Consider the following 12026-nt stretch of genomic DNA (forward strand, 5'->3'; position numbering starts at 1 on the left):
TCCGCGATACTTTTGAGGATATTCGCAACTTTAACCCTTTCCGGCATCATGTCATCGGCTTTACGACAAAGCGCGAAAACGTCCTGGATGTACGTCACATAGGACTCGGTGCGAGTCTGAGGTCGGCATGAAAGTTTCTTCTGCTCAGCACGACGGCGTCCGACGGGCATGGCGAACAGATCGATGAGCCCCCCTTTTGTCTACATACCTCCGAGCTCGTAAGTTCCTGTTCGTTGTTCAGAAACCACACTTGCGCCATGCCCGCCAGGTAGAGTATGATGTTAGCTAGCATCAGGGTCGGGTCCTAGTTGTTGCTAGTACTCACCCGTTTGTAAAGTTGAAGCCAGTCTTCGACGTCGGTCTTGTCAGAGCCGGAAAAAGTACCTGGGTCGCGCGGTTGTGTGATGACGATGGGGTGGTTGGCGGCCGATGGTTGAGGCACGGTTGGTGACCTGCTCGAAGAAATCTCCTCCCCACCTTGCACTGGCATTGTAGATACCGACAAGGAGCATTCGCTGCGTAGATCCGTCTTGAAACATGAAAAGCCCGCACTCTCCACGAAAATTTTACGGGGTGAAAAGACACTTGACAATATATTTACAATATATACAGCGGGCAGAAGACAGGCATACAAGATGGAGATCGTGCGCACGAACATCGGCGATCGTCGTCTTCCTCAGTCATCTCATCATCGTTCGCTCCTGCAGCGCCTTGTAGCAATATGCGTGCATGTTGCTTCTGTAAGAAACAATATATCAGTTAAAGAGGACAATCAATGAACGTCAAGTTAAAAGGACAACACGCATACGCAGCTTCACGGCACTTTCAGACACTTAAACAGGAACTTACAGTATACATCCTACAGTAAAATTTTCCTTCTGCGCGATACAGAAAATACCTCATCCATAACTTTAAGATATTGCTGCCAATAGGCATAAACGCTTCAAAAGGAGATTTAGAATCTATTTGCTATGCTGAATTTGAAGCTATAGACTACTTCACTTGGTTGTGTTTCATTGGGCCGCTTAGTTTTTTTTTATTTCCTCCCTTACTTTTTTATTTGTATATTTATTAAATTCTATAATTTCTTGTCCACGAGCACCATTTTCTGCTGTTTTTTTTATTCTCCGTTGGAGAATAAAAAAGAATAAAAATTTTATTCTCCAGCGGAGTAGATAACCCCCCACCCCCCATCCTCTCGTCATCCAGACCCCTTACACGGAAAAAGGGACCTAGAGTGACCCGTCAACCGGCTTCCACACGGCGCTACTTTACATTCCTCCACCGACGTTGAATAGCACACCTTCCATTTCAATTCTACAGCATCGCTGCTAACGCAGCTGCCTTGGTCGTTGTCTCGAACACCCGCCTTCCCCTCTCGGCCCTTTAGAAGAACCCTACCTATATATACTGTGCCGCGGAAAGCATATGCCACTTTGAAAAAGGCAAGTGCACTTTTTCAAAACGTTGGCTACCGCTTTTACCTTGTTCTCGTTTTGCTCATCGTCTTGAACTTCCATCCCCCGCCTTCTCGATGTTTTCCCAGGATTTCCAAGAACAGGTGTCTTTTCGGACATTACTGCTATTATTCAGCAAGTTATTCACCACAGCTATAAAATCATGCACACCATCGCTTCTACACACTGCAAACAGCTCACGGTATATTAAAAAGAAATATGGGCTTTGTTTGTATGTGTATTGGTGAAGCTTGTCCGCTGTGTTTAAACCAGAGAGAACCTAATTTTTTTCCCCGCACTTTTGTCCAAATAGTCGAGCATCCGCCTCTGCCAAGGCAGGGGGACAAGGGATGCCACAGGGTGTCTGCCAATAAAGCAGATACCAGCGCGCTACTGGGTCGGTGCCCGGCAACTATGGGAGTTCCAGACACATGGATGGACGCCTACATTATGGTAAGTTCGCGGCATGGGAGCACCAGACACATTTGTTGAGAAATCTTCGGTGTTTTGTTTGCATTTCTTTTTGCACAGCAAGCGTAGTGGCCCGTAGGAACTTCTCCAAAGCAACGTACCACTGTACAGCCAGACCCTTGGCCGGGGGAGGGGGCGGGGGCTGCTTGCACCCGTCTTATATACAGCTTTGTGTCTGGGAGTCAGGATAGAACCACGCACCTTCACCCAGCTGAGCCGGACGTCCTACCCAGCAGCCCACAATTACTGCTCTAAACTAACAATGCGTCTAGGTTCAAGTCGAATTACCCCGCGTAGAGCTGGGGCCACGAGAACTCCATTTCCACAACACCTTGTCAAGGGGTACGTTTTAAGGGAATTTGTGCTTGACTTATGCATATCAACTTCAACTGAACTTCAAACTTTACCATGTACAATGTAATCACTTCAGTATAACCCGAACCTCCATTTGATGGATGAATTTTACTTCTGCAGAGATACCAAGTGGCAAGAGTGTGCGGAAAGTGCATAGGGGCGTTCAAGAGTACAGCAATCTTGAGCATTGGTTATTTACTCGCATGACTTGGGGTACCATGTCGTTCGAAGAGGTGCATGACACTGTATCTCCTTAGCGCAGTCGTCGAATTGGGGCTATGGAGTTTTATTTTTTTGTTTCTTGCATTCAGCGATGGACGAACAGTAGCAGAAAATGTTTGTGTACGTGTTGTAAAGTGTAATTCTATCGGTACATTAACATGATCTGCAATGTTTGGAAAGTTTTTTTCACCTACAACTAGCACAAGTCACAGACGGCGCCAACATGGAAGGTCGTCCTAGAAATATAGAGAAGTGTGTTTGCGGAGCCCTTTTACTTCAATTGTCCAAAAGAAGTTACTTGTTTTCAATTATTTTCATTGGCCATAGTCGAGAAGGTAATGTTACTTCTTTACGGAAATCACCTGCGTGTCCCTAGAAAAGCATCCTAAGGGCTTGGGCACCACAATTTTCCCATAGGTAAAGAAAGAAAAAAAAAGGTTAGTTGTGCCTATGAGCAGGCTGAGCAGAGAAAAACGAAGAACCAAGCCTGCGGAAGAGCCAGTTTCACTGTTTTCTAACGGCCATGAGACCAGCGCAGAGCGAATTAATTTGCATAGTAGGCAGTGCAAAACTTTGGCGTGCTCAGAATGCCTCATTATGCAAAAAAACGTTAGACATGCAGACAGGACACAAGAGAAGAGAAGTAGACAAGACGAACGACGACTATCAACTGAAGGCAGCGATGAGGCGAAAAGAAGAAAGAAAACATAAAGCTCATCTGCGCAAGCTCTGGACTGGTGTCACCACTTGTCCTGTCTGCACGCCTAACCTTATTTTGCATAATGAATCCTCATCAACTAGCTCAGCTTTCGATCTTTCAGAATGCTTCAGCAACTGCAAGCCCCCTTCGTGGCTGGAAGAGGGTGCAGCACTTGAGGATCGTCGAAGTCTGTAACATTGTTTCTCTCTTGTTTTCTTAGCTTATGATTACGGTTCTTCGAATTCAAATCTGAGCTTATTCCTTGCAATATGCTTTCAGGTATAAAGGCTGAATGACTCAGTACGAATAGTTTGGTTTTCGTAAACTAGCCTCGACTCCAAGTTTGAAGATATAGACCAAACTTGAAGGGACTCTACATTTACCTAGCATATCTTAGGGAATTGCCGCTGATTTTGTACTCTGCTCCAGATTAACGGAATACCTTGTTTTAATTTAATATATGGTGTAAAAGAAGGTAGCTATGCTTGATTTTTGTAACTTTAAAGCCGGTTACACAAGGGTCAGCTTTCTGTTCCGAAATTGCAATCTCGTATGATGGCAAAAAATTGTGAACAATGTTTTCTTTATTTTTCTTTCATCATTGGGAATAGATTCTTTGAAATTCGCATATGCCGAAAAGCTAGCGTCCACACATTCACCAAGATAATTGTTGCGCGAGACATCCATTCGCATGATAACTTTTTTCGTGCAAATGTATGCATAACAATGCTTAATGAAGAACGGGTGAGCTGTTCGGCGTGAGCTGCAAACTACAGCTCACGCCGAGTTCAAGTCTATTCTGTAACGCTCTGCATTCTTTTGGTACCAATTGATGATATAGGCAGGTCTATAGCAAAAAGCATGGTTATATTAAACTACAAATAACACTTAATCTAGGACTATGTGCACAAATGCCGTTGTAACTACCCTGAACATAAAAAAAAGTTTTTTTACAAGTCATAAGGCAAGCAAAATGTAATAATTGGAAACTGACATATAAGCTCATAACAGATATTCATAATTGCCACGATTAATCGTTGTTATTGGTCGTATTAAAATAGTTTAAACGGAATCATTCTAATGAAACGCGAGAATTTAAGAAAGCTTTCGTATCAAGTTCTGTAGCCGAAACAGCTATGCAATGCAACACCCACGAAGCGTATTCTTACAACGAACATAGGAGTCGTTCATTGCGAAAACCACACCAGCAGTCTCGCGCAATAAGTATGCTGCAATGTGCTGTGAGGGGTAGGCCTGGAGGAAATGCAGCCTAATTTGACAACGCTACGCCAATGCTAAGTAAGCGTGACATGTACGCTGATTCTTTCTGAATAAGCGAGATGATTTTGTTTATTTCGTTTAAAACAAGCCGGCTGCATTAAATTAGGATTGCCCGGCAGTCGCGACGCGCTGGTAGCTTGCTTTGAGCGTGTTGTTCGGAAACTCCTGACACGAAGAACGCTATTCTTCACGAAGAGGTCGATCACGTCTCAAGGGCGTCTAAGACTGCGATTGACATTCATGCCGCTCAATTCTGTGCATACGAAGTCAATCGTGGTATGTAAAGAAGAGAGATGCAGGCGGCTGCAGTCATTTGGTACAGAAACGGAATCATGAGGCTTGCGCTGAGTGCACTAGTCCTAACTACATGGAAATTATAGAAGAAGCATTCGAGAAATTCAAACAGATGCCAGCGCTGAAAAATAACTTGTCTGAAGTGTCAAATGACTTACTTCTTTCTGCGAAGTGTTCCGTGTTCCTGGCAAAAGAATATTTCTAATACGAAGGTAATTGAAAATCAGAATACCTTTTTCCTTGTCTGCGTGGCATGTCATCATGCTGAGCAAGTTATCGAAACAACGCATGTGAGAAATATATTCTGTAGTTACGTTGTACCTATTGTCATACTCATAAAAACCTGAGTGTTATCTAAACGTTTGCAAGTTTCATGACCTAGGGATTACTGCGACCTATTGTGTGGTGCTTTCCTTCAACTTATATTATGCTACAATGCTACCGGTTGAAGTTCTGCTACCTCGCATTGAATTTTTGGAAACGGAACTATAAGAGCATGGAAAGGTTGGGCACGCTAAGAGGACCTACACGTGTGTGTGTTCCCTTACCCTGTTCTGTGTTTTCGTTACTCTGCCCTGCTATGGTACCGTTTCGAAAAAAATACCGTACTAAGCAGCTTAAGTCACAAATCTGCTTATATTCAGTATTATTGTGACCTTAAGCATCAGTTTATTTATCTATTTTATTTGTACATACTGCAGCCCCTATATGGGGCTATCGCAGGAATGGGTTAGACAAAAAAAGTCATACAAAAAACCAAGTAAACAATAACATTAAAAAATTCACAAGAAATAAGGCAGATGACACAAATGAAACTCAATATAGCAGCAACACTGAGAATCAGTACAAAAACGAGAATGAGTAAATACACTGTAACAACAAGAAAATACATAAAATCAGGTGTGGTTAACTTTTAACAGGAAATCGTTTAATGGCAGTGACCTAACTGTTCCGGGAATTATGTTCCGGAATTCAATAGTACGTGGGAAAAAGCTGTATTTAAATTTATTAGATCGAGCAAAGTAAGGCTTAGTATTAAGGTTATGGTGACTCTTACTTGACCGAGGAATGTCTGAAGGAATATATATGGGATGTGACACACGACAAGAAAAATTGACGATGCCATGCAGAAACTTCAATGACTCAGTGTGACGGCATATGGATAAAGGGGTTAGGTTCAAAGAAAATAAGGCAGAAGAGAGCGAAAAATAGTGATCATAGCGACGATATATGAACCTAATAGATTTTAGTTGTATGCTCTCAATGGAGTTAATGTCGCACTGCTTATGAGGGTTCCAGACAGGAGAAGCATAATCTACGACTGGGCGAATTAAAGTTTTATACATTAGTATATATAGCGGCTCGACTGCCACCGTAGTCCTCCACAAAGAAAGCAACAAAATCCCAATAAAGAAAGGCGTCAGACAGGGAGATACGATCTCTCCAATGCGATTCACCGCATGTTTACAGGAGGTATTCAGAGACCTGGAGTGGGAAGAATGGGGGATAAAAGTTGATGGAGAATACCTTAGCAACTTGCGATTCGCTGATGATATTGCCTTGCTTAGTAACTCAGGAGATCAATTGCAATGCATGCTCACTGACCTGGAGAGGCAAAGCAGAAGGGTGGGTCTGAAAATTAATCTGCAGAAAACTAAAGTAATGTTTAACAGTCTCGGAAGAGAACAGCAGTTTACGATAGGTAGCGAGGCACTGGAAGTGGTAAGGGAATACATCTACTTAGGCAGGTAGTGACCACGGATCCGGATCATGAGACTGAAATAACCAGAAGAATAAGAATGGGCTGGGGTGCGTTTGGCAGGCATTCTCAAATCATGAACAGCAGGTTGCCACTATCCCTCAAAAGGAAAGTGTATAACAGCTGTGTGTTACCAGTACTCACATATAGGGCAGAAACCTGGAGGCTTACGAAAAGGGTTCTGCTGAAATTGAGGACGACGCAACGAGCTATGGAAAGAATGGAAAGAAGAATGATCGGTGTAACGTTAAGGGATAAGAAAAGAGCAGATTGGGTGAGGCAACAAACGCGGGTAAATGACATCTTAGTTGAAATCAAGAAAAAGAAATGGGCATGGGCCGGACATGTAATGAGGAGGGAAGATAACCGATGGTCATTAAGGGTTACGGACTGGATTCCAAGGGAAGGGAAGCGTAGCAGGGGGCGGCAGAAAGTTAGGTGGGGGGATGAGATTAAGACGTTTGCCGGGACAACATGGCCACAATTGGTACATGACCGGGGTGGTTGGAGAAGTATTGGAGAGGCCTTTGCCCTGCAGTGGGCGTAACTAGGCTGATGATGATGATGATGACATTAGTAACTTAGTTTTCTTTGGAGAATTGCTAAAATTGCGCCTCAAATACCCCAAGCTTCCGGAGTGCTTTAGTGCAAATGAAATTAATGTGTTGTGACCAGGACATGTTAGTGGTAAATATGCCGCCAAGATACTTGTATTCTGAGACCATGTGCAAGGATAAGTCGTTGAAAGTGTAATTGGTCAATGAAGGAGAGGCACTATTAGAAAATGACATTATCACAGTTTTAGTAAAATTAATTTTCATTTGCCAAGTGTTGCACCAGGTACAGAAGCTGAGGAATGAGGAATTTATTTCAAGATGACCTTCTGGTGTGTTAATCACGCGATACAAAACACAGTCGTCCGCATAAAGGCGTATGTTTGAAGTGACGTCTCGAGGTAAGCCATTAATGTATAGAAGAAATAGTAAAGGACCAACAACCGACCCTTGGGGTACACCAGACGACACGTCAACAGAAGAAGAATTAGTTGAATTATAACATACGTATTGGGACCGATGAGAAAGGAAACTGGCAATCCAACTAACCAAGTGAGAATTTTCCAAGATCATGTTAAGCTTTATTAAGAGATTAGAATGCAGTACAGTATCGAAAGCCTTGGAAAAATCTATAAATATAGCAAAGCTGGGTGCTGATATCAATGGCACAGAGGATGTCATGTGATAATTCTGCTAGTTGGGTTAAGGTGCTGAAAGCTTTCCTAAAACCATGCTGAAAGATAGAAAGCATGTTATTAGATTCCAGAAATTCCACTATATGTTTGTGAATTATGTGCTCCAGCATCTTACATGAATATGATGTCAATGAATTAGGTCTATAATTAGATAAGAGCCGCTTATTAGCAGACTTGAATAATGCATGTACTTTGGCCAGCTTCCATAAGGATGGAACGATGCCGGTATTGAGGGACTTTAGAAAGATGATGGTTAGGTCGCGAGCAGACCACAATGAATAACGAACGAGAAAAGAATTGGGTATGCCATCAGGACCGGTTGATTTTTTAGTGTCTAACTTTAGTATTACGTTCAGTACACCATGCTCATTAATCATGATATCATTAATCGGAGTTGTCACTTTAGGAGGGTCAAAGGACGGAACTTCGTGGGTATCTGATGAAAAGACAGATTTAAAGTAGGCATTAAAAGCATAAGCTATTATTACCGGATTATTAGTTGTTCCATGATTGATTATTATAGATGCCGATGTAGACTCTGTTGGCAAGACAGAGCGCCAAAATTTGCGAGGATTAGTTTTTAGAAGATTTCCTAACTGGACATTGAAGAAACGATCTTTTGCCGATTTCATATACTCGCAGTTCTTCCTTTGCCCTACGGAACCTGATAGCACTATTAGGGCCTGATAAACGCTTCACGCGCCTGAGGCGTGCAACGCGGCATGATACGTGAAGGATATCACGTGTCATCCAGGGTACTTTAAGGTTCTCTTTTTTCGTTTTTAGCGGAACAAAACGTTGCATGGAGTCACTGACAATACTATGAAATTTGCTGAATAGTTCGTTGATGTCACCCATGTGACTAATCGTGTGAAATGCATCGAAAGAAGAAGCAAGAAAATCGGTGATAGCAACATCGTCAGCGCGAGCGAAATCAGGAAATGTAGTGAAAGTCGCCAGCGGAGCGAAAACAGGACAGTTAATAGTAACTACCACAGCCTTTTGGTCTGAAATTCCATCAACAATATGACATTTAAAACCACACTGATAAAGATTTGAACCGAGAAAGACCAAGTCAAGCAACGAGTCACCTCTTGTTGCTTCGTTAACATTTTGCTTTAGATCGAAGAACAAAGAAATGTTCAGCAATTCTTGACAGATGGATGTATCCCGACCAGAAAACATAAATGATGGCCAATTGATACCTGGAGCGTTGAAATCGCCCATTTAAATATGATTAGACAGTTTGAATGGTTGTATGTTCAAATAATCATTAAGGATGCGCAATACGTCGACAGATGAACCTGGCGGTCGATAAAGAATGCCGATTACAATGGACTGTTCATTAAGAAAAATGTTGCACCAGACAGATTCAATTTCTGCTGGCGCCTTCATAACGGAGAACTTAATGTCAGATCGAACGATAAGAGCAACCCCTCCGCCTTTGCTATCCTGTCAATCCACTCGGATCACCACGTAGCCTGGGGGAGTGAATTCAGAATCGTGGACGCCATTGTGAAGCCACGTTTCCGTAATGCCCCAAATATGTGGGGAATGCGAAGACACAAGAGACAGGAAGTCAGGAAATTTGTTTGTAATGCTTCTGGCGTTAATATTCATAATGGGGAGCTTTTCAAGCCTGTGCTTAGGACGTCAAACAGAAGGCATAGTAGAATACCGGGTTGTGCGTTTGAGGGACTGCCTATGTTCTTTCTCAAGGGCATCCTTATCAGTGTTCCAGACGTACCGAGATTTATCAATGAGAATGTAATTAAAGCGAAGCTTCACCTCAGAGCCATTGTTGCGATATACCTGGGACGCTTCCCAAAGTTTTTTGTGGAGTGCACGTATTTTAAAGGAGAAGTCTTCGGTTGAATGGTACACTCTAAGAAAAAAGAGAGTAAAAAGTGAGTCACAGCAACTTGACTCTCTTTTTTCTTACGAAGACCCATTTTCGCGCGGGTAGAGTCACAAAACAAGAGTCAACATTTGTGTGTGGGTCGTTTGACTCTTAATAGGACGCGAAGAGTCGTCGTGCAAGATTGCGACTCCTCTGATATTCGAGATGAGTCTGGCGAGAGAAATATTAAAATGCAGGAGAAGAAATACCAGATAACGTCTTCTGTTTTAGGCAGGCCCTCGGGTACCTGTCCTGGTTGTAATCAGTTCAGTTCAGTTCAGTTTCATTCCTTAAAGGCCCCCATTTCAGCGGGTGTTACATAAGGGGTGGGATTACATTTGTAGTGAGGAAAACAAACAGCGATGGTGATTTAACATTGAAGGTGATCTGTTACGCGTTCTTGAAAAGCAGGTGTTGAAGCGATGGCGACGATGTCATGGGGTAGGCCGTTCCAGTCCGTGGCTGCTCGAAGAAATAACGAAGCTGAAAACGTAGTAGTACGTGATAGTGGGCGGGCAACTTGAAGGGGATGACTGGTGCGGTCAGATATGCGTGATGTGGCGGCGATATACGATGCTTGATTGAGAGGAGAATAAAAGAATTTGTGATAAAGGGTGAGGCTAGCAATGTGACGACGAAAAGGGAGGGGTGACAGTCCGGATGTAGCTTTCAAGGATGAAACACTGACGTCATATGAGTATGAGGAATGAATGAATCGGGCAGCACGATTCTGCACAGCTTCCAATGCGGTGATTAGATATGCTTGATGTGGGCTCCAGATGGGGGATGCATATTCTAAATTGGGTCTTTTATAAGTGATTTATACGCGAGCAATTTAACATGTGGTGGGGCAAGACGAAGGTGACGTTTTAGAAAACCGAGTGTTTTGTTTGATGCTGAAATGATGTTACCGACATGTTACCGACATGCGGTGTATCATTCTTTCGTCAAGCTTGTCATGTTCTGCAATTACATCGAACTCTAAATATCGATTTTCCTTGAACATGTTTGTTAATATCTCACACGCTTAAGCGATAGCTGGCTTCCTATGCTAAGGAAGACCCGGATTTGTCACAATGGATTCTGACCATAAGTAAATCTAAAAAATATAGCATTGGCTACTAAAGAGAGCACAGCAACGAGATAACAAGTTCAGTAGGCGTACTCAACAGTGTCGATTGTAAATGTAATTGCGCTACGTAAAGTTAAATTTTGAGGATTTAGGTTCCAAAATCAAGATCTTGTTATGAGGCGCACGGTAATGGAAAACTGCAGATTTATTTTCAGCAGCTGGGGTTATTTAACGTGCACGGAATGCACAATATACGCGCGTTTTCGCATTCTGCCCCCATTGGAATGCGACTGCTGCGGTTGTGATTGGACCCGTGACCTCGAGCTCAGCAGCGCAACACCAAAGCCACTGGGCTACCGCAGTGCGTTGCGTTCCGCGACCAGAAACAAACATTAGCGTACGCAGCACTGCTTTTGAACCCCCCAGAAATTTAAAAACAAAAATATAGCAGTTTCCCCCCAATGCTGCATGAACCACTGCACGAACAACTGCACGAACCAAGGTTCGTAGCTTCATCGCCTGAATAAACTGCAGTAAACAATTGCTTACTCCGTAAATTAGCAAGCACGGGGTCACGCGCGCACGTGCAAACATGAACAGATTTCACTCAATGACCGCGAACACTCGCTGCCACAGCGTCGGCGTGATGAAGGGCGCGAACAGAGCGGACAGAACGCTTCTGCTGCCTCGTCCTTCAAAGCGTCTCCGAAACTTGAAACGGCGATATAGAAGCGCCTTTCCCTTCTCCCCCACTCCCTACTTTGCACCCATCGGAAATTATCTCCAAGACAGAGCGAGAGTGGCGCCAGACCGGGCTAGAGCAACGGCCAGAGGAGAAGCGTGCTAAACCAGCGCATCCTTTCACCGGCTTGCGCGCGTTTTATCACGTGACCACCTATAGATACTTGGGGCACCCATCCAGGCACTATACATCTCGGCTCGCCCTCGTACACTTCCTTTAACGCGCACAGCTAACGGCGCAGGATAGGATCTTATCGCACTTTATACGTAAGCTCACGGCAACACCGACAGATATATTTCGGCGGTTGTGTCCATATAATTGCTATCGCAAAATTCGCAATACATAGAAAATTTTACTAATGACCAACCACGCTGCTTCGCCATGTCGTGATAGAGCGGTGAACGATAGTTCTAGAAAATGTGTTCCTAAATCTCCGCCAAATGACTATACGCTCGCATTTGGTGACAGCGGCACACAGTCGCAAGAACTTGTGGAGGAAATACCGGAGTTCTGGCAGCTTCAGGT

The 12026-nt window shown here is 43.5% G+C and overlaps 1 protein-coding gene across 18 annotated transcripts in view; it reads right to left on the reverse strand.

Moving 5' to 3' along the window:
* LOC135909148 (uncharacterized) overlaps positions 1–12026 on the reverse strand; it is a 758332-nt gene that overhangs the window by 7822 nt on the left and 738484 nt on the right. For 6 of the 18 annotated variants that reach the window (XR_011513878.1, XM_070536941.1, XM_070536938.1 and 3 more), the window contains 2 exons: positions 633–738; positions 326–515 (listed from right to left, as the gene is read on the reverse strand). The exons of 6 other annotated variants lie outside the window; for them this stretch is intronic. Coding sequence is in view for 5 of the 12 variants with exons in the window: in XM_070536941.1 (XP_070393042.1) it covers positions 326–515; positions 633–738 (296 nt within the window). In the remaining 7 variants the exon portion in view is untranslated. Of the gene's footprint in view, positions 1–325; positions 739–12026 lie in introns of all 18 variants that reach the window. 6 more of the 18 variants (XR_011513880.1, XR_011513882.1, XR_011513881.1 and 3 more) reach the window with 1 other exon arrangement.

This window comes from Dermacentor albipictus, chromosome 4, assembly GCF_038994185.2.
Source record: "Dermacentor albipictus isolate Rhodes 1998 colony chromosome 4, USDA_Dalb.pri_finalv2, whole genome shotgun sequence".
Classification (NCBI taxonomy): domain Eukaryota; kingdom Metazoa; phylum Arthropoda; class Arachnida; order Ixodida; family Ixodidae; genus Dermacentor; species Dermacentor albipictus.